This window comes from Etheostoma cragini, chromosome 21 (assembly GCF_013103735.1).
Source record: "Etheostoma cragini isolate CJK2018 chromosome 21, CSU_Ecrag_1.0, whole genome shotgun sequence".
NCBI lineage: Eukaryota > Metazoa > Chordata > Actinopteri > Perciformes > Percidae > Etheostoma > Etheostoma cragini.
The window spans coordinates 20,190,087-20,213,560 of record NC_048427.1 but is presented as its reverse complement, the minus strand read 5'-3'; the positions used below and the strand labels follow the sequence as shown (position 1 = coordinate 20,213,560).

At 40.8% G+C, this 23,474-nt stretch overlaps 1 protein-coding gene across 3 annotated transcripts in view; it reads right to left on the bottom strand.

Moving 5' to 3' along the window:
- Positions 1-464: 464 nt before the first annotated feature.
- Positions 465-23,474, bottom strand: part of sstr2a (somatostatin receptor 2a) — a 24,087-nt gene continuing 1,077 nt past the window's right edge. Inside the window, exons 2-6 of one of the 3 annotated variants that reach the window (XM_034861373.1) lie at positions 18,777-18,786; positions 7,524-7,633; positions 3,804-4,525; positions 2,367-2,692; positions 465-1,467 (exon numbers count right to left, since the gene is read on the bottom strand). In XM_034861373.1, coding sequence (XP_034717264.1) covers positions 1,039-1,467; positions 2,367-2,692; positions 3,804-4,191 — 1,143 coding nt within the window. In that variant the 5' untranslated portion in view covers positions 4,192-4,525; positions 7,524-7,633; positions 18,777-18,786 and the 3' untranslated portion in view covers positions 465-1,038. Of the gene's footprint in view, positions 1,468-2,366; positions 2,693-3,803; positions 4,526-7,523; positions 7,870-18,776; positions 18,787-23,474 lie in introns of those variants that run through there. The other 2 variants (XM_034861374.1, XM_034861375.1) reach the window with 2 other exon arrangements.

The window sequence follows — 23,474 nt, the reverse complement described above, 5'->3', positions numbered from 1 at the left end:
CCACTGAGAGATGTGGGATGCATTGACTTTGACAGGTTAATGGTAAGCTTTTTGTGGCTTTATGTGGTATACAATTACTGTATGTTTGTCTGAATTTAGTATACAGGTGTTTCAAGTTCTGTTACTTTTAATGACTCACACACACACACACACACACATCTTGCTCTCTTCCTGTCAGCTGTGTCCAGATCTCAAGCTTTCTCTTTACGGTATGTGTTGTGTTCTCAGTAGATACAAATCATACACAGGCTTAAGCCCTTTCTAACCCCTACTCTCTGTATCTCTTTTCCCCTGCCTCTCTCTCCCTCTTTGACTACATTACATATGTCACATGTCACACATCTTACATTGTCAGCACTTCACAAGTAGTTGTGTATGTACATGCCTTGTTAATCACAGAAAACCAAGATAATCAGCTGCTATGTATAAAACATTACCATGAATCCTTTCCCCTTTGGCTCAAGTTTTTTTTTTTTTTTTAAAGACTATGTAGACTACTGTGCTGGCTGTTTTCATCTGAGATTTTTGACGGTCTTTTTCAGCAGTATTTCCAGGTTCAAAGAAATCAATGCCAACCCTTCATAGCTCTCAAAACGAGAGCCTTGATGATGATCAATCCCGTCTAGCGCTCTCTTTAAACATGGGTGGACAGTATTTCTCCTGCACCCACAGTCCATCCTCCGATCCATTGATCTTGGTTCAGTCTCCATGACGTCTGACAACTCAATAGAACCCTGGCAAGTATTAATAGCCCTCCTATTTATGTTTAACATCACTTATCTCTGCTGTGTGTGAAATCACTTCAGCCAATAATTTTTGACTCACAGAGAATTCAACCCAAATATTAAGAGTTTTGAGCTGGAGTCAGTGTTCTGTCCCTTAAAAAATTGTTTATTTTTCACCTAGACTATGTCCATGTGTTGATGTCCATGAGCAGCAGTTAATATATTATCGTCTAGCCCCTGCACCTTGGAACAGGGGTCACTATACTGGCAGCTCATCTGTGTCTCTGGGCTCTTTGGATGTGACTGCCGGCGCTCAGATGCTGGTTTGCAGCTCGCCATTCAGCAGGGCAGCATTGTGAGTCTCCAGGTTGGCGTTGATTACAGCATCGTTAACCATCCTGCTCCTGTCCGCCCTGCTGTCACTGCGCTCTATCTCGTCCAGGCCTGCCACCTTTTTCAGGCATAGGACGTTCTGAAAGCTCTTCTTAAAGTTGTCCGACAGGAAGGCGTACAGAATGGGGTTGGCGCAGCTGTTGGCGTAGCCCAGCACCACGACAAAGTCGAAGGTGCTCTTCACGGCAGAGGTGGGGTTGATAAAGCTGGTGACGGAGGTGACGTTGAATATGTAGAAAGGCAGCCAACAGAGGACAAACACCGCCACCACTATGGACACCATCCGTGTTACCTTACGTTCAGAACGCTTGCGCTTGCTGGAACCCACCCGCATGCCAGACGACTTTACCTGGCAAAGGAATGGACTGTCAGGGTCTTAAGCATAAAAGCACAGTGTTAACACTATGAGACATAGAAAATATCTTAAAGTTAAATGTTAACCTTTTGGTATATACACTTGAATGCCTTTTTGACAAAAGTGAGATGAGAAAATTGACACAAGTCTAATATCTTTCTGTTAAATATGAAGCTACAACCAGGACGCCACTTTCGTAGCTTAGCCTAAAGAGCTAGCGGCTCTGTTGAAAGCTTAATAAATAATATGTTCCCAAACCAAAGTGCAAAATCATCAAGTTGGGGTTTTACGTAAAGGATTATTTGTTGGATCATTTGCTTCTGGTAATAGACAATCATGTTTTGGTTGATTGAAACCAACCTGACAAACTTCTTTAACCGTATAAGTCTCTATAAAATTACCTTCCTTCTGGTTTATTTTCATTATGATTCCCATTACAATGTTAACGAATTCCTGTAAAATTAAAATGTTGACTTTACTAGCTAGCCTGGATAGCCTTCCAGAGCTAGTTAGCGAGTGTCCTATACTGTAAAATTTAATATTGACATAATCATCATTAATCGTGATGTTGGTTTTCATGTGTAACATGTATTATATTAGCCTAAACAAAAATGTCTTAGTTAACTGTGCTGCTGCCAAAAATGTCCATCTTTTCAAAATTGTAAACTATATTCTTATGCAACAGGAACATTTTAAATTCAATAAATTCACCAATTATCCGAATCTTAATTAAACATGACTTAAATAGCCGAAAATCTTCCACTATGTTGGTGACGGTTGGATGTTTTAAACATTCTAGTCCTGTAGCCAGTAATAATCATGATATTGAACTGAATGGAGAAAATTAAAATGATCTTGCATTATATGTCGGACATGTGGAGGCGGGCTCTTACCTTGACTATAATGAGCAGGTAGCAGAGGCATATGACTGCCAGAGGCAGGCAGAACCCAATGAAGAAAGTATAGATTATGAAGGCTGTGTAATAGACATCCTGGGGCTCCGGCCACTGGATCCCACATGTTGGCACCTTGTTAAGGCCACTAAAGATCAAAGTAGGTAGGATGACTAACAGGGACACACACCACACTGTCAGGTTAATAAGCTTGGCCATGCGGGGCTTCCGCCATTTTGTGGACTTAATAGGGTGGACCACAGCGAAGTACCGATCGATGCTCATCACCATCAGGCAGAAGATGCTCGTGAACTGATTGAGAGAGTCTGGGAGAGGGTAGAGGGAGGAAATGGAGGAGTTCAGAAAAAAAAGAAAATTAAAATATGTATTAGTTATTGCTTATGCTTGTTTGTTTTTTCAAACAGGAGGTTTACAAATTGTGATAAAGGCTTTAAGTAAGACAACTGGGCTGTCCAACACTGTTTGAATTGCAGCTAAAGTCTATGCAGCATCTATAATCTATACACTTAAAGCAATAGCCCAGCATTGAGGGAAGGACGATTATTTAAAGATGAAGCTACAACCAGGAGACGGTTAGCTTAGCGTAGCTTAGCTTAGCAAAAAAATAAAATAAGAGCATTGAGAATGAGCAAGAGAATTGTTAAACTATACTTTCAAGACACTTAAATTTCTAAGATTTTGAACAATACTCTATACTCTTTAATAGAGCGCCACAGTGACCGCCCACTTTTGAAAGGCTCTGGTTCTGGAAGTGACATGAATCGTTCAATTGCACCATTTATGTTACTTAATATATGCTTACGTAAAGACTTGTAAGCCTGAAACCAAGCTAACCTGCTACAAGATGAATTGTTCCCATAAAACATTTGATATGGCACAAAAGAACATTTTAAAAACAACAATACGACCAGAGACTTCAGTGGTATTAGGCTAGCATCTCGCTATAGCCGTTCGGTAAACATTTCCATGGTAACAGTGAGCTCCACCAATCAGAGACGCAGCTGTTACACTTTAGTGGGTAGTGTGTTACTTCTCGAGGACATCGCAAATAAATAAAAAAATGGTTGATTTCCTACAGACTTGTGGCATGTACAGGAGCATAAACCTTTGTTTCACAATCTCGTAGCTTGTGGTAAGTCTACCTTCGATGGTTCTGATTTACATTATGGCTAATAATCAAAATCCTTATGGAGAAAATGAATTGGATTTTCACTTCCGGAACCACACTTTTGAGATCTATTTGCAACTGAAGTCTTAATACTTAAAAAAGTACAGATGTTTATTGGGTTCTCTTTCAATTGCAACCACAGCAGACGATGATTTCAGGATAATTGAGGAAGCCAAAACGGTTTCTTTGCCCATTAAAACTGCTGCTGCTTTGTCAAGTGCCCCATAAGCCTTCTGCTCTACACCTACCAACAGTCATGATCACCCTGCACAGCACCTCTCCAAAGGGCCAGTGCACCAGCGTCAGCTGCAGGGCGATGAACGGCAGGCTCATCATGCACAGAACATCAGCCACCGCCAGGTTTAGGATGTAGATGTTGGTCACCGTCTTCATTTTGGCGTATCGCAAGATGACATATATGACCAGGGCGTTGCCGCACAGCCCCACGGCGCATACTATGAAGTAGATGAGGGTGATGACCACTGAGCTGGTCTTGTCCTGGTGAGGCTCCCTGGCCTTGGAGATGTTCAGGTCCAGGTCGGACTCATTCCCCTGCATGTAGCTGTCGTACAGCAGGGGCTCAGGGATGGAGATGTTGGGGACAGTCGGGAGAAAGGGCCACTGATCCAAGGCCATGATGGCTGAGAGGTTTTAGGGTGTCAAAGGGTTCCGCATTCCTAAAGATGGTAGGGAGAGATGTTAAAGAAGCTTGGAGAAGGTAGATATGATTGGGTTTGAGAGTAGGATGTAACATGTCTAAAAGCATTGATATTACCATGCGAGACTGTTGAAAGCAGGGTAAAGGGTCTTCAAGTTCCAAAATAAGCCTGGTGTAATGGGAATTTGACCCTTTGGGGTCTAAGGGTTTGGGGCTCTGGGGATTGGGATGACTGGAGATTTTCATTAACGAGGAACCATCACATGTATCACATTGAATCTGTAGAGAAACAAAAAAACTAGCAAGATTGATCTATAGAGAGAGAGAGAGAGAGAGAGAGAGAGAGAGAGAGGGGGGGGGGAACCGAATGAGAAAAACTTTCTTTTGACAAATAATAAAAGTACTTTAAAATCCATGGCAACAGTTGCAACGCTACTTAAATAACTGCTTACATGCCGTAACATGTGAAAATATTCTCTATAGAGAATACTACACGTATGTCCTTCACTTGTTTAGTTCTTATTATCCTCAATATTATGTATTCGTATCACAGCAAGCATTTGGCAGACAGAGACATGGAGAAGATGCCAACCCAGACAAGTTCAAATCTGACACGATGCGCAGCTTTTCAAAAAGCAGAGAGAGAGAGAGAGAGAGAGAGAGAGAGAGAGAGAGAGACGCAAAACACTGGAGCCCAAACGCAATCCTAATCAACATACAACTTGCGAGTATTTTCATTGGTTGATTATTTTTTAGATGAATCGATTTTTTTTTTCCTTCTATAGACAACGATGAAAACTGTTGTTCCGAGTTTCCCAAAGCCCAAGATGACACTCAAATGTCTCGTTTTAACCACAACTCAAGGAAATTCAGTGTACTGTCAAAGAGGAGGGAAGAAACTTTAAAAAGCTGGAATCAGAGAAATTAGATTTTTTCATGAATCATTACTCAACCTATTCATTTAGCGATTCATTAAATGTTTGATAACTAATGGATTCATCTTTGCAGCTCTAGTCATGACAATGATTTGCACAATTGTGCACTGAAGAGTCTAGTTTATTAAAATTTCTCAAAAATGTGAAGGCGTTAGTGACTAAAAAATCACGACCTTTACTTTAGAGCCATACTTGTGCCAATGTCAAAATTTCAGCTGGATCTCGTCTGGTCTTAGTCTTTTGTCACTTTCTAACACAGTCCAGACCCTAATGCTGTGTGTGTGTCTGTCTGTCTGTGTGTGTGTGTGTGTGTGTGCATGTGTGCGTGCCTCCCCCACATATGCATACATGCAAAATGGTCCGCCTGAGCGAGAGCACGTCAAGGGCACCGCGCTGCAGAAGACAAATGTTTATTCAATTGATCCCGGGGACAAACAGCTCTGGATCTGTGGCAAGATCACGCACTCTTTCCTGGCGGTGTCATCAGGGACATATTGTCCATTTCTTTGCTTTTTTATAATTTACCTTCAAAAAAAGCCCACATGTGGTTGGCACAAGTGGGCCCGCTTTAGACAGTCCGCTTTGTGCTACACTGCTGGGCTATTGTGGGATAATTGTTGGTGGAAATTACTGTCAATGTGTGCGGTGAATGTGTGTGTGACTGCAATACTGAGGATGTGTCTTTTATAAAAATCTACAAAAGGATTTTCCTTAATAAATAAGTATATATATATTATAATATGTTAAAAACTGACCACAAATGCTCATTACAGGCAATAGAGATGTATTTTAGGTATGTCAACCCATTCCAGGGATAAAGATAACTAAGTCTAGCCAATAGGAATCCTTTGGTGGCCATTCACCTCTGAAACAGTGTCTGTCTATTTCCAAATGGGTGCACTAATTAACCCTCAGTTTGTTGAGCAAGCTGCTAACCACTCTACTTATTTTTAAGATTCATAGCAGAATTGTTGAGGCCAAAATGATCTACAAGCTATCTTACAGTAGAAGCTTTCCTTTTTTAAAGAGCAGTTATATGCGTCACCCTGTGTCCTCATAACTGAAAAGGAATTGTAATGGACTCAAATGAAGTCAAATTTTCAAATTAGAATCCTTACGATTTGAATGCTGGTTGATGTGACTGATTAATTGAGTAATTAAAAATTACACCTCTCTCTGACCATAGCTCTCATTAAAAATGGGATCTGATTTCATCACAATTCTATTACTTTAAGTGCAAAAGTCTAAATCCTCAAAAAGAATCTCAATTGGCCTTTGCAAACAGATTTCGGTGAAGCTCTATTATACACATTAAATGTGTGCTTATGTGTGTGTGAAAGATATACAGAGTGAAGTGCACAGAAAAGCAAGCAGCACTAAACATGCATCCGCTGATGGAAGGGTTCACACTGTTATTTGCTGGCAGGAAGCAGGGTAATTACTGTGTAAGTGTTGGTGTCATTTGGTAACATCTTGGAGTTTAATTATCAGGCAGGGTAATTGTAACATGTTATTAAGAGTAAAGGGTGATTATTATTATCATTATTGATTAGTCTATTAAAAGTATTGCAATGGAAAAGTCTAATAGGCTCCCAGAGACTTGGAGGAACATCAACTGCAGTATGGAGTCTTTAATATCTGTATAACTGTATAGATGCCACCCACAAAGAGCCTTGGTCTGTCCAAGGTTTCTGCTTAAAAGGAAGTTGTCCTCGCCACCAAACGCTCATAGACTGTGGTCTGGACCTACTCTGTCTGTAAAGTGTCTTTTTATGATACTATAAGTGAAATAGTATTGAATTGTGTGTGTTATCTTGTCCAGCTCACTTCCATTCAATCAGAGCAAAGTTGAAGCTCTCCTCAAATAGTGAGCAGGTCGATTTGTCTTCCTTTTCATGGACACTTTGACATGAAATGGCCGACGAAGCCATGAAACCATTTGCCCTTTCTTACTGAAAGACAAACCCCCTTATTGTCCCTGACATATTTCCAAAACAACTCCCCCTTTCAACTCGATTCTGCTTGTTTCTCCACTGTGGTTGCACCTGTGCCAGTTATGTCTGCTGTGCTGGTATGAAGGCTCATACAGTACATCTAGCCAGAATTAGACATTAGAGTGCGCATTAAGCTCATAGGATTGATTTGAGTTCATTTGGGTTATTGTTATTTGGGTGCCATATACGAAATTACAGGTGCGCAATGAATTAGTGCCAGTGTGTATAGGTACTTCATGGCAAAAAAAACTTTCAACAGACAAAAAGCTAAAAAAGATTGCATTAAAGTGCGCAAAAGCAAGCCAAAGTCCGCATGGGCTAGATGAGGACAGATTTGATGATAGCACATTCATACCAAATAATGTCAGTGGCATCACTTACTTTAACTTTGAAAATTGAGCATTCCCTCTTAATATTTAAGCCCATCGCGTCAAGGTGTCCTTCAGCTGAGGATATGGTGTCCAGCCGCTCCGAAGCTGCATCCCGCCAGCCTCTCCATCCACCTGCTCCCCGAGTATTACGCACGGCGTTGGCGTTCAGCCGCCCACACGCCACCTTCCCCGGAGCTGCTGGTTGTAGGCTACTGCGTCGTTTGTGTCAATTTTACCTCCAAGAAATCTTCCGCGTTTGTAAAAAGGAACTTTGGCAAACACCGTCTTAACAAAAAAAAGCGCCCAGTGCGCAGCGACCAACGAGAACGAAAGCCTTGGCACGACGAGTCGGTCAGAGTGGCTGGACTCACGACTGCACCGGAGAGAGAGAGAGAGAGAGAGAGAGAGAGAGAGAGAGAGAGAGAGAGAGAGAGAGAGAGAGAGAGAGAGAGAGAGAGAGAGAGAGAGAGAGAGAGAGAGAGAGAGAGAGAGAGAGAGGTAGAGGGAAAGCAACAGTCTAAGCGGCAGATCAGTAGAACCTTCGAGCGCGTCACCGTGCGTGCGTCGGTGCCGGGGGTTTGCTAATTTGGAGTCATGCATAAATGGCTCTTTTTCTGAGGCCTTGTACCTGAACATTATGTCGCTGAATGCGACTGTTTCAAATATGTAAAATCAAGTTAAAAGTGCAATACAGTACATACCTGTACTTTCACAGCCTCTCTGTATTAAAGACAACTATGTTCATGGCAAATCCAGATACAGCTAAAAAAAAGGCTGTATGGATGCAGAACAAATTAATGCACGGACAGAGAAAATGTGAAGCTGCTTTGCAGAAATATGTCCCAGAAAATCAGCTTTACAATCCAGTGATTTCAAGTGTTCTCCAGGGCTTCATGCTCCCAGTCAGGGGTGCATTTTCTTGTCAGACAGCGATGACACTCGGATCTGAAGGATGGAGCCACCATCAGCCCCCTTTCTCCGTCTTTATAGAGGAGGAGGAATAAAGCAAGTGCAGATGGCGTGTATCTTCCACTGCCTCTCCATGAGAAAATGTCCTGCCACTTCTCTTAACATAGCAACACAAAAGTGCTTCTATTATTGTAACTAGTTTTTGCCCTATTAAAGATAAATAGGTCTATTTACGTCTAAACTGATAGGAAGGAAAGAAGCTGCATGGGGGTGGGGGAATTGGGGGAAGAGTAGTTATTTTGTGGAGAAATGCCCTCACCATGTAGACCAGTGGACAGTCAGGAGGGTTCAGGTGTGTGTTTGTGTGTGTGTGTGTATGTGTGTGCTGGTGAGTCTGGGGTCACCAGGTTGTTTTGGGTGATGTCAGTAGTGTGTGCCACTGAGGACCACATCTGACCTGCAGGGGGTTTAGATTTAAATGATCAGTAAGGCCAAAGTGGTAAAGGGATAATTTAGAGATTTTCCACCTTTTAAGGACACCAATGTTCTTTGTGAATGAATAATGTATTGTAAATAAATAAATGTTCTTCCTTAAAATACAGGGTAAGTATACACCCCCCTATGTTAAATTCCCATAGAGGCAGGGACATTTGTTTTTTTTAAAGCCACTTATTTCATGGATCAGGATACTATGCATCCTGATAAAGTTCCCTTGGCCTTTGAAATTAAAATAGCTCGCCAACATCATCACATACCCTTCACCATACCTAGAGATTGGCATGGTGTAATTCCAGTTAGCTTAATAGCCGGTTTGATTTGCATTGAGAGATGATCTTATGGAAAGTTTCCCATGCCAATCTCTATGTATGGTGAAGGGTGTGTGATGATGTGTGTGTGTGTGTGTGGGGGGGCTAGGGTAGGCTATTTTAATTCCAAAGGCCAAGGGAACTTTATCAGGATGTATAGTATCCTGATCCATGACATAACTGGCCTTTAAAAATAAACATCTGCCTGCTTCTATGGGAATTACTTCTACTTTCACAAATGTGACCTTTCCTTTGCCTCCAAACAACCAAGGTGCTGACTGGGCAGACGTTAACTGTTAGCTAGCTAGCTACACACAGGTGTCTGTGTGTCGTGTTTAGATCGGCCTCGAACTCATCTCCATTTACCAGGAAGTGAGGTTCTCTGTTATGTCCCTGCAGTCTGTGTCCTTTTTTCCCGTTGCGTCCATGTGTTTGTGAAGCAGACTCATAAAGCCTCAGGACAAGTGGAATTCTTTTGCTTAAGCTGAAACCTTTTTTTTTTTCTTTTTTTTTTACCATGCACCCTTTTAATAAAAATGATAATAAATTGAATTTGTATAGCGCTTTTCCCAAGCTTAAAGTCGCTTTACAGAGTAGAAACAGTAGATATAAAAAATAAAATTAAAATTAAAATAAAAAACTAAGGATAGGCAGAACAGAAGAGATGGGTCTTGAGACAGGACTGAAAAATGGTGAGGGTCTCAGAGATGCGGATCTCATGGGGAAAGGAGTTCCAGAGCCTGGGAGCTGCCCTGGAAAAGGCTCTGTCCCCAAAACTGCGGAGCTTTGACTTTTACCACCCTTTGCAGATTTGCGTGTAGTCACTTCTTTCCATTGACTTGGTCTGCAATCGCACCGCTTCTAAAATGTTCCTTGTCCTCAGTGATGGGTATTTTTGTAATGTTTTGGAAAATATTAATAGTTTGGCAAGAGCAGACATAGAAAAGTCAAAAGCAAAATGACTTCCTACATCCCAAACCACATGGGGTCCAGCAAGAGTAGGATACATAGGAATAGCGAGGTCTGGGTTTAGAGAAACAGATCTTGTTTCTTTATAGAGTTTATCTCGTATAAAGTCCTTTTGCAGTTTCTAAAACTGCTTCACAACACATATATGAAGTTTCTACATATGTTATCAGTAAAGCAGTGCTAATTTCTTTGATACGTCCCTTTTTAAAATAGACTTTACTGCTCGATAACCAGCGCCCACAGCATATCCTGCTGAAAGAAAATTATAAAAGTGGAGTATAGTACATTTGGCCTTCAAAAAACTGACACGCTGTATGATGAATCTCAAACTTTGTCTTTGCTTTCGGCTCACCATGAACACACACATAGCCCTGAAGGTCATCAGGCAGCAACTCTTGGACACACAAGTCAATATCAAGCCTCGTTTCAGGGTGAAGGTCCATTTAAGACGAGGCTTGAAGTTCAAAAACTTTCTTTTTTAAGTTTTTTTTCGTTTTTTTTTCAACCCTGTAATTCAGAGTGACAGTGGGTTGAGCTGGGAGAGACATGGGGGATGACACGCACCAAAGGGTCGCAGGTCGGATTCCAGCCCGGGCCACTACTATGGCCTCAGTCTACATGGGGTGCACGCTCTTACTGGGTGAGCTAGTGGTCGCCCCCCAAAAACGTCCTTTTTACATTATATACTCTTTCCTTTCGTACTTATCATAAACGGTAGAATCCAGCTGTCTAATCTGTGGAGGCGAGTTCATGATTGTGTACATTGGGCTGTGACGTCTGTCAAATCCATTTGCAGTGATCCAGGACAGACGCTGACCGAGGACTGCAGCTGCCCATGTGCTGCTGACATATTTTTTGCCATCCACCTCAATAGACCGTGTTACTGGAAAGAGTGAAAGAGCTGGAGAAAAGTGTCAAACTGTATATGCCTCCTTGTTCGCCCAACGCCTGTTGCCTGCTATCCTGTCATGATCTGTTCTACTGCCTTCTTCTCAAATGCATCCCATGGCCCCTGGTATACTAAAAGCCCAGACACATCTCCAAAGCGTGACTGATTAGATGCTGCTGCAGAACGCAGACCCTTGATGCTGTGCTTGTCGTGGAACTCATCCAGAGAGAAAGTTAGCAATCATTGTGAAGTGATTTATCTGCTGTTTATTAGCCATTAGGCTTTGGGAGCTGAAGAAAGGAGCCAGGAAGCTCAGGTGGACAGCCTGGGTGCAGGGCAGTGATAGAGTAGCGAGCACCAATCAGATCATTTTACAAGATCATTTTTGGGGCAAATTTGAAGGCATGAAAGGGGGAACGGCATGCAGCAAAGGGATGTAGATCAGAATCGAACCTGGGGCACTGCGGTAAGGACTGAGCCTCAGTACACAGGGCACACGCCCACCCAGGTGAGCTATCCAGGCCCCCTAGATATGGACGTTTGAAGAGGGAATATCATGACCATATCATGTTGTTTGCTTTTTTTAAATATTTGCACTCTCATGTAGTTTATCAGCTATTATACAACTCCCACTATTTCAGAAAATTTGTCTCTTCTCTTTCTGTACGCTGCTGGTTTTATCCCTTTTGTTATGTAAAAACGTTTCGTTCTTTTCCCTAGCATGGTGTGCATGTGTGTCTTAAAAATTGCTGTGTGAAAATGAGGGGTTTTCAGCCTGTGGCGTGTGATCGGAAACCACTCTGCTGTCTTGTTTTCAGTGGGGAGTTCATTTACCCGGAACAGAGATGAGCCTTGTTACAGATCAGGGACCACAGGGACCTCAGAGCAAAGGAGCGGTCCTCTACCTGCAGGCGGAGCACTGTGTAGGGTTGGCCCATGGCTTGGAGGGAGTAGCAGTTCTCGTCATTGTTTTATAATAATACACAATAAAAAAGACAAATCTGAGCAGTACAATGTAGATGATGAGCTAGAATTATTCACAAGAAACATGTACTTTCTTTAAACCTAGGAGTCTCGTCTCTGCACACTAAGCAAGCTGTAAGCTTGCATAAGAAATCTCCACTCATCCGGAAAACATGCGATGATATCATGACCACTGAAATCTGTTTCAGGGTCAGACCTCCGAGGCCGTGCAGAGTCATTTCTCAGAACGTGAATCATCCCTGAGATGACATGCCACTGTGTAATTGCCGTGGTCGGACTGCGAGCTGAATGTGTCAGGGGACACATGTTTGGACGGCCTGCGCGGTCGCATGCTCGGTCCACTGATGTGTAGTCACTTAGCTGAATAATGACCATGTGCCATATCGCTCTGATGGGTTACTTTGATGGTCCCGAATCCATGGATGGTTTTCAAGAGGCACACCTGCAGTATTGACCGTGAATGGAAGATCAACAGGAGTCTTTATCCCTCATGTTGTCCTCATGTTGTCCTCGGGTCAAACTGACCCGTCTTCCTATATCAATGTTCTTTTCAACTACCCCAAAATAACATGATTGATTCCACACAACGCTCTTTGCCAAGTACAAATCTCTACTTTCATTAATTTTGCGGTGTCTTATTAAATTTTAGAGTATTGAGTAAAAGTTGACATATTCCAGTCTTTGATTATCAAATTCCATTCCTTTAATTTTAGTCTAAATAATTCCTAATTTCTGCTTTTCTCACTCAAAAATTAGGTATAATTTCCTATAAATGAGATTCGTTGACCATAAATTCAAAAATATCTGTAAAACTAAAGTTAATAAGTGTTGAAAATGTCAAAGAAAAGTGACAAACATTGAAAAAAGGGACAAAAACATAAGAAAAGGTTTAAAACATCGATAAAAAGCGCAAACAAATGTGTTGATTTAGAATTTTGTCGGGAAGACAACACAAAGGTTAAAGCCTGTCAGGCTTCATTTTAGCAGCAGTGACAAGCTGTGTGAAAATTATAGTCTTCTTCTGACTTTGGGTGTTTATTGCAATCTGCTTTTATTTTGTTCATTATTTTAATTCATTCTCAGCAGAGCAGTACAACAATGTGACATTGTGGACCAAGGGCACAGTCGCAAGAGAACCAATTTCCTCCTCTGCTCTAGGGAACACTCATCAATATCATAGATTGTAAAATGGAAATCCATAAAATATGGATGTAATGTCTGTGAAATCACCCATAGTTTGACCTAAAATAAAGCTTAAAGTGGAAGACAAAGGCATGGCAAAGGTATGACCTGCCCTACTCGCCCTCTGATTGGCTAGTAGTCATTGCCTTCGTGTGTTGGGTTACTTAGGTTTAGCCAATGGCTAGGGTTGGCCAGGACTGACTGGGCCTTCTTGAGTGACCTTGTCTCCTATACATGTATAAGTCAGTCAGAGGGTTGGGAGACATCTTGCCACACACCTTAACTATATGCTGCAGCTTGTTCTTGTTTTTAAGCGTGAGGGAACCACAAACTCACAAAGGCAAAAGAAAGAATAGATTCAATAAAACAGCAATAAAACATCCTCGTTAAAGTCTCATCGACATTAAAATTTTAAAGTTTACAATAAAAAAACATGCGTTGATGTGATTTCTTACAGACGGCGTCAACTTGTGGCTTGAAGGTGAGTTAGTCATCGATTATAATGACTAGTCCGTGGTCATCTTGGCAGTTACTGAAGTCGCCTACCTCCCAAGTCTAGATGGAATGAAGCCTCTATATCTAAGCAATAGTCGGTAAAATCCATGGACAAAGGTTCCTGGCCTGAAAAGGACAGAAAATGTGGAATAGCCTTAAACCTGCATTCCATTTCTATTTAATTTCCAAAGAAGTCTGTTCCAATAAAAATCTATGGGAAAGAGACTCTACTTCTGACTTGATTTATAACCTTAATAAACATTTCAGGCTTCAAAACGGCAGTCCACACACCAATGAAGCACGTCACGGACGCTATGTCCACTATTCTTACTGTCTATGGTCTATGCTCCTCTCTAAGGGCAGTGACACAGCTCTCATGAAGATGAAGAGAGACCACAACTGTTGTTTTTTTTGCACCAGGCTGAAAACGTCTATGCATTTTAACATGGACGTCTGTGGAGATTAAATCTCTTTTGGAGCCAGCCTTATGTAGCCATTCAAGGAACTGCAGTTGTTGGCTTTACTTTTTTCTGCTTGATTGACATGAACCAAACTGTTCATATTCTTTGTTAGCTTTTTAGCTTCATTGTGTTCCTGCTGTATTCTTATGCTGCAGACGTGAAAATAGCATAATAGACTCTAATCAGGTTTACCTTCATTCATTGTGTCTTATTAATACATCTAAGATTTTAACCTGCTGATTAATCACGTACCATTTTATTCCAGTTGCTATTTCTGTGATTGGCTGATTCTACTTGATTGTTTGGTTGAAATGAAATAATGATTGAAGATTAGGCAGTATGAATAAAAGTATAAATTGATTCACAAAGAAACATTCTCAGAAGAAAAACTATTTTTTGATCACACCACAAGTGATTCATCGGATGCTGTGCCAAACTCCATAGTGGTCTACAGCTACTGTATAGACATGATATGTTTTCCATTGCCCTGTATGTACCAAACCAATACCAGAGCAAAACAACACATGTCCCAAGACTCCATACAGAGAGCTTCAGTAGCAATACCACACCATGTCCTTTGCTCTGACCATGGATTGTTCAATGCTTCAATGCCCAGCTATTCTTTTTTTATTCTTAGCATTAGATTATGCACAGCCACAAAGCAATGTGTAAGTGAGAAGCCTAAGGGAGGAAGAGACAACAAAAAACACAATGTATCCATACTTGTCTTGTTAGAAACATTTTCTGTCGGACCAAACTACATCAAATGTTACTCGTAAAAAACTATAAAAGGCTTAGCAGCTGGAACAGGTTTCTCTTTGTATTTTAAACTTTGCTTTTGTGCTGATAGTGATTATCAACGTAATTAGCCACAACTCCGGTTCTAGAAAACCAATCAGACACGGTGACAGGCAAACATGCATGAGTACAAAGCTGTCTTACCCACAAAAGTTCATTCATTCACTTTTCAAACTAGTTTCTCTCAAAACTCAAGGTCCAGTCTCAAGCTTTTTCCATGGCTTTCAATCCCATCTTGCAGTCTGGGTCAGCTAATGGAGCTTGTGTTATTGTCATGGAGATAACGCAATTGTCAGTCGGTACATTGACTGTGTCTTTGTCGATAGCTTAAAACAGATGTTGTGATCTCTCACTTTTTCAAAATCACCCCAAATCCAGCTGTCTTTCTCAGACGGCTCGTCATGCATCCGGTAACTTCACACTTCAAAAAGACTTCCCATGGTTTTTAACTTCACTTCAGGTCATGTAGTCCTTGTTTAGGACTCAAAGCACTGAGCTTTTTAGCGGTAGTGTTCTTGTTTGTATTCTTATGTTGCAAATGTGAAAACATTCAAATAAGAAATTGACTTGACAACATTTTTTCAGTCCTAATGGACTCTAATCCTAATCTAATTTTTGAAGGTTTACTGATTAATCATATATAATTTCATTCAAGATGGTATTACTGTGATTGGCTCGTTCAACTTGATTATTTTGTTTTGATGAAATAATGAGAGTAGATCAGGCAGTACATGTAGGAATTGATTCACAAATCTAAATTTGCAGACAAAGATGTGCATGAGATGCGCAATTTTTAGAGTCAACAGTTGACACCCCGACAGTGTCTTTGTCGATAGTTAGTAGTTGATAGCTCATAACAGATGTAGTGATCTGTCATCTTTTCAAAATCACCCCAAATCCTGCTGTCTTTATAAATTTGAGACTTTATAGTAACAAAGTTTAAGACTTGTTGGTCTTGACGAAGGCTTGGTATCCTTTACAACATGGTGATACCAGTACCAATGAAGTTATACCCATACCAATAGAGTACTTCCTATGATACCCTTCTTCCTCGATTATTTCAATGGTAGAATCTCACCACATCCCAGACTGTATGGGTTGTAGCTGCCGCAATAGTGGACCAATCAGACGTCGCATTAAATCAAAGAATTGTTGCAGTAATTTTGATACTAGTACTGGGTTTTCTCGTTCGATACCTTGATTTGGTATTGAGATACCAGTACCATACTTGTTGATCTTGGCTTGGACTTGAACCACAAAATGTGAATTAGCTGCAGGCGTTGTTGGTCACTAGGCAATCCTCTTTGGGGCTGCAGCTGACCTTTTTTTCCACAGGATCCACATGAAAGTAGGCCGGGTGTAATGACTCAGGATGGGTCCAGGAACATGACTGTGCCAGATAAAGAGGATAAAAGGAGGGAAAAGGAGAAAATTACAGTAACAGAGTGAGACAAATTCAATTTTATATATAGTATCAAATCATTGCAAGAGTTATCTCAAGACACTTTTCAAAGTTTAGACCACTAAAGTTTAGTAGACTACTAGGGTTTAGGGTTTAGACCACACTATAATTTATAAAGACCCAACAATTCCAGTTATTCCCCCAAGAGCAAGCATTTAGTGTGACAATGGTGAGGAAAAAAATCAACGCGCGATCGTTCGTAGTTTCCCAACGATCTTTATTGTACAACTGCAACAGAAAAACTGTTTGTCTCACAAAATGCTGTATCTCCAGCTGATCAGCCAAGTCTGTTTGTCTTTGTATAATGTTTGAGAGGTCGATGCTCTGAGCCGGTTCACCTCTGGGACTGGATTCACCTCGCCTGCGTGGTCCATCAGATGCTAAACGGGGGGAGGTTTGTTGCAGTCCTTGGTGCTCGCTCAGACCTGTTTGGGATTCCAGTTAGTGGTGGGTACTGAGTATGTCTCATTTTTTTGTAAGGGTGTTTTTGGTATGCTTCCTATCCGTGCAAACTCCAGTTTTGCCAGGCTTCCTTCTATTTTAACAGATGAATTAACTTGGTCTTCCATTACTTTTCCAGATTCTGAGGCTTCATCCCTTTCAAATTCAAGAGCCTTCAGCCTTGCATCAGCTGCAGCAATATCTGCTTCCCAGTCCAAGTCCATTTTTAAACCCAGCTGATGCTTCTCTATTTCCAATTCATGTTTCCTTCTGAGAGCTTCAGCTGTGGCCTGCAGAGCAGCTCTGTCTGCAGCAGCCTTCCTGCATGCTGAAACAACGGATGGTGATTTGGAGCCTTTGGAGCTTTTAATGCTCTTTGAGCCAGTCTGTGAGACACTGTCCTTTGAGCCAGTCTGTAAGACACTATCCCCAACATCCACAAGAGCTCGTGGGTCTGACTGAGTTTTTACCCATTGCTCCACCTCAGGTAGAAAAACATCGTAATCTGCCATTTCTGGCTCATACCAGTCCAAAGTTTCATTCATTTTCATATCCTCAGGCAGCAGTTTCTGAATAGAATCATGACACCTCATACATTGCTTTTGCAGTCTTAGAAATTCATTTGCACCTACATTAATACACACTTTGTTTCTCCAGTTACTGTGTTGTCTTCCTTCTTTCCACTCATCGTCTCACAGAACTTCATCTGACTTTTTGAATCATTTTGTGAGTTTTTTTGTTGTGGAAGGCCAGAGTCGCCGTCTCTCGGGCTCCACCTGAACTGTATTTGATGACCTGTTGGGTTGTCAATTAGTGGGGGCATACAAAAATCATATTATTGAGATTTATTTTGACCAATTGGACAAAATGTTACCTATGAAAAAAAAAAAAAATACCTGTCTAAATATGTACTCATTTTGGATTGATTGTATTTGGACATTCTGTCAAGGCAATGCAGGAAGTGAGAAAAGATAGACTGGTGTAAAAACATCAAACGAATCAAAAGAGTCGGCCATGCATCAACTTGGATTTAATGATGATGCACAACATAGAAAAAATTACATAACCAATAAAGCAGCCATTAACCCTCAGAGACCTGAGGTCATTTTTACACTTCATTGTCCGTCTGGTTTTATTTTCTAAAAAAAAGCTTGTAAAACATCAACCCTGTTGTCTACTGTCAAGATATGAACATTATTTTAAAATATTTGTAGGACCTTAAAGACAAATAAATAAACAAAACGGAACATTTATCTTCCAGTTATGTATTGATATCGCACACAGAGCAGTACAAGCTAAGCCAATCTCCTCTAAGACACCGAATTTCTCTCTTGGGTCTTGAGCCGAAAAAGTCTGGGAACCTCTGGTCTTAATTAACTTTGGATCAACTCATTTGGCAATGGCTTGAATATAACAGGAGTTCATTAATGTAAAAAAGTCACGCACTGATCCTTTAAAAATACAAGGTGAAAAGGTACTGGAAACAAAGTACGACAAATGCACAACCACTACAAAAAAAACAACAACCATTGTTTAGATTGTACTGACTGAAACCCCCCCCCCCGCCCCCCAGAGAAATCAGTGAGGAAGTATTGATCCATTGGAGAGGACCTGGCGGACAAAGACAGAACAGGGAGGTCAGGGGGGGCTCAATTTGTAAAGGAGTTCCTCTGACTGCACTGTCATGGTACAAAGAAATATGAACAAAGTAGCCCACTTTGACAAAATAAGATCCCCCCGGAGACGTAACTTAAGCTGCTCTGTTTGAGGACTGTCACATAGCGAAAGACAAATAAAACTCCAAGTCTGTCCCAGTTATTTTCCTGAGGTGCGTATAAACGCTTTTGTCACACTCTGCTGTGATTACATAGCCGGAACTCCGACTGAGGTCAGCCGAGTTGGACCGAGATGACAGAGAGGGACAGGTGGGAGTTGTGTTTGACGTCAAATCCGACCCAAACATGGCCGTGTCTTGTTATTGCTCCACAGTTTTAATCAATAGTTGGGATCTCTCCCATGCCCTCTGAACGCACCCGGCAAATATTTAGATGTGGAAAAGATGTTGAAATGATGACCAGTACCAAAGTGCAAAGCATGGGTAGATGTCATGCTACAATCTGAAAACTGAGATTATTAACAATGTCAACGTGAAAGGCAATGGTCTCTCTCTCTCTCTCTCTCTCTCTCTCTCTCTCTCTCTCTCTCTCTCTCTGTGGTTGTCCTTTCTGTGGCAAAGTAGAGACCGTTTTTCACAGTTGTCATGGATACCATAGACTCTGTTCGATGTGCTGGAGAAGGTTTTTCAATTCAATTGTATTTATATAGCGCCAAATAATAAATAACAATAGCTTTTGGTTATAATGGCCTTTACATTTCAAATGAAATCTCAGAGTGCTACAGTAGCAAGGAGTTAAATCACAACAGTTATGTCATTGCGTTTTCCATAGAGAGCAGGTCTAGACCGGATTCTGGGATGTTGTTCACAGAAACCCAACAATTCCCACTTTATCCATTTTCATACGGTTTGGACAAAAAGTGGTCTAAGGTTGCTTTCATTTTTGGATCCGGCTATAAAAATGCTGTCGCATGTAAACGGCCGCTACTTAACCTGAGTGTAGGAGAGGTCAACATGTCCGTCTACAGGAGCAGGAGGAATAAAGCAGAGGACAGGACGGGACAGGAAGCACTTCCTGTTTGCATTTCTGTGGGGAAAGCCGGGGTTGGGGTTGATTTTAGGTTTTATAAAGAGATTGGATAACGTTGATGATTTTCTGAAACAGTGGTGCTATAAAAACGTAATTTTTTAGGTAGAGAAAGTAAATTACGTGTTTTTTTAGGTGCAATATTTTCTGTGGCTCTTTTTATTGTTACGGAAAAAAATTGTTTTTGATTTGGTGTTTATATTTAAAAAAAAAGGTTTTCTAAAAATCTAAGAAAAAATCTCTCTCTCTCTCTCTCTCTCTCTCTCAATTTAATTCAAAGGGACTTTATTTAGTGAACAACAATGAGTACATACATTTGAAACAATAAAAGAAAAGGAAAAATTAAAATGATTATACATACAATGTATTTATTTTGCCCTGTATTGTGACAGGAGAAGACATATTTCGCCGCGAGCTGGGCCGTGCTTCTATCTTCTCCTAATAAAACAGGAAGCACTTTGTCCTCCTGGGATATGTCTTTCAAAGATTTGGAAATATTTGGTTCTTAAGTCTTCATATTTGGGACATGCATATCTCTCTCTCTCTGTCTCAATTTTGCCTATGTTTGAGCTGATGTTGAATTTTATTTTCATCACTGAAAGGAGGCAATCAGAGAAGATTTAGACGGCTCAAAAAGTATCTTGATGCATTTGAGTAATCTCTTAAAATGAGTGTACACTCTGTAGTTTCTAGGTCTTGTACGTTGTGTTTACTGACCTTTCTGCAGGGTCAGAGCCTGGGACTTCAATGCTTCCACTGTGAGGATCAACCGACGTGGAGCTCATGTAATTATTATTATGATCCCCTTTCAGATTACTTCATTTGAAGGGAAATGAGACAATCCTAATGCTCTCTTTGGCTCAGTGTGGCTGGGTCGGATCGGAGGGGGGGGTGTATGTATACTTGATATATAGATTTTTTTGTAAAACTACCACACATATTTATAGAGTGTATATCGGTCGCACACGGTCCCATTCTTAATACAGTTCAGGGTCTGCATCATTCTACGTGCATTTCCCCAATCCTATGCTCATTTGCGTGATTTCTGGCCAGGAGTCCGACACCATTTGGCTGTCTGTGTATTCTTTTAAAGTGGAATTATACAAATGTGGGTAATGGCAGATCTCCTCGCACAACCGGTCTCCAAAACAAACTTACATTTAGTTATCTTCTTCTTCTTGGAAAACCAGCCAGTGCTGCATTCGCCACTAACTGGAATTGAGTGTGGAATGAGCGATGGAGCAGTCGCAGTTGGCGTGCTTGCTTTGCTGCAAGCGGGCGATAAGCACAAGGGTTTGTGTAGGCCCTTGCAGACGGAAGCATATGACGGCCTTTACGTCATGCGGACCCTCGCACAAAGTATGAAGCTAGCTTATTTTCTCATTTTCATGTCCAAGTGTGTTTTTCTAAAGGAATCATCCAAACCACTTGGATTGGAAGATGAACAGTGACACTCTCTATGTACATGTCTTCTAGAAGTTCAAGCTAGTGAGGATGTTGACTTACCTGGGACATATAGATATAGTCTCATTATTTTAGAATTATATCATAATGTATCTAGACAGCATATATAAGACCATTTGATAGGATTCTAGCTTTAGGACGAAAGAGACTGTTGTTGGCTAGAAACAGGCTTTTCTTTTGTGTGGAATCGAGGACCCATTATTTCAAAAGATAATGTGAAATTTGAAGAGCCAATCTGTCACAGTTATCGTTGCAAACTGCATGCTGTATTAAAACGGAGAGCAGGTGTAGCAACAGTAACTAAGGGGAGAGGCGCTTATGGAGCCGTCGTTTGGTAGTGTGGGAAAAGAAATCTCAAAGGAAGTGATGAGACGTGCTTCTAGTTTTTCTTTGGCTAAGCAGCCAGCTACAACTCTCCGATCAAATATCATCAACAGAAAGACATCACATGTATTGAGAAGTGATCTCTGGGAAGTGTAGTGCAATAACAGCACTGCTTGACCACAGCAGAGAGAGAAAAAAAAAAAAAAACCATAGGCTCTCAGCACTATATTTACCCTGTCATCTGGACAGCCTCGGTACCTTCTGACAGCTGAAACAAGGGGACACTTTTTCAGGCTGGATCAGCATGTCATGTGCATCTCAGCAAATCTGTTTTCTGCAGACAGACGAGGACTCTTGGACTCATATAGGGCCATTTTAGACTGATCTCAGTACCTTATCACTGTGAGAGTCAACCCATCGTCGGATCCCCATAGCACCTAAAAACAGCTCATTGATAAACCTGATCTGGCCCTGTGTTCTGCCCTTTGCGTGATCCTGGGACGATTTCCAATGGGAATCTAGATTTTGTCGTTTCCTTCCTGAGAGGCACTTTAACTGAGATGGATGGCGTAAGATGCAAAGTGAAGTGGAAAGATATGCTTTTAGATTATGTAAACAGAAAACAAAAGACCACCACACAGTGTCCTCGAGCAAAACACTGAACCCGCGTCATCTGTGCCCGCTTGTAACAAAAGAAATAAAAACGAAATCCTGAATCATTTCTTTGAACATTGATTTTTTTTTCTGTGCAGCAATGGATGGATTGTCTGGATCCACCTTTGAATTTCCCAGAAAATAATAAAAAGTTATTTCAGTAGTTGGAAGGAGTCCATAAATGTTCCACCCAGTCTGAAATCAAACTTTAAAAAGTAAATTTTAAGTCCAAGTTTTTGAATCGCCCTCTCCAGTGTATTTTGGCATTTTATGATATTTTGTTAACAACATTTGTATGTTTTGATGCTATAAATAAAATTGAACTGAATTGAATTGAATTGAACAACTGGTTGGTAACAGAGTCAGCTTTTTGAACCTTGAGTAACTAACTGAACTTTGCTGTGTCGACCTTTAAAATCTATCTATCTATCTATCTATCTATCTATCTATCTATCTCTCTATCTATCTCTCTCTCTCTCTATCTATCTATCTATCTATCTATCTATCTATCTATCTATCTATCTCTCTATCTATCTATCTATCTATCTATCTATCTATCTATCTATCTCTCTATCTATCTATCTATCTATCTATCTATCTATCTATCTATCTATCTAAACAGGCAACAAATGTGAAATGTCACCTTTAAAATCTATCTATCTATCTATCTATCTATCTATCTATCTATCTATCTATCTATCTATCTATCTATCTATCTCTCTATCTATCTATCTATCTATCTATCTATCTATCTATCTATCTATCTATCTATCTATCTATCTATCTATCTATCTATCTATCTATCTATCTAAACAGGCAACAAATGTGAAATGTCACCTTTAAAATCTAATATTTTTAAAGCACTACATATTGGAGAAACCATATATGGAAACTGTCCAATGACACAAAAACACAACCATACTGAGTAAAAAAGGCCTTGGGAGTTTTTCTTCTTATATATGCGCTCCACTTTACTAAATCTGGGCCTGAGCCCCAGAAGCAGCATCTGCAGATAGCCATCACCATCCGTCATCTCAGTCTGAAAGCATTTACAGAAAGCTGAATCTGTACATGTTTGCTGTGTGCTGAATTTTGAATAAAGCTCTTGGGGAAAAGTGATTAAAACCTTTGGTAAAAGAGTTTAACAGAAAAAAATATATATATATGAACCCAGTTTAAATTTCACATGTTGCGCGTTCCAAGAACACAGCAAAACAATCCTAGTTCGCGGCTGGTTGTGTTTGCTGTCTCCTGTCATCAAACCCTGACTCAGCACTGTCGTGTTTTGGCATAAACATGTAAATGGTGGCCAACTGTCAGCCCTGTTGCACAAACAGAAGGAAATGGGAAGTCGACATTTAAAAAGATAAATCCATTGTTGGGAAATGAGCTGGGGGAATGACAGGAGTGGAGGAGGAGGA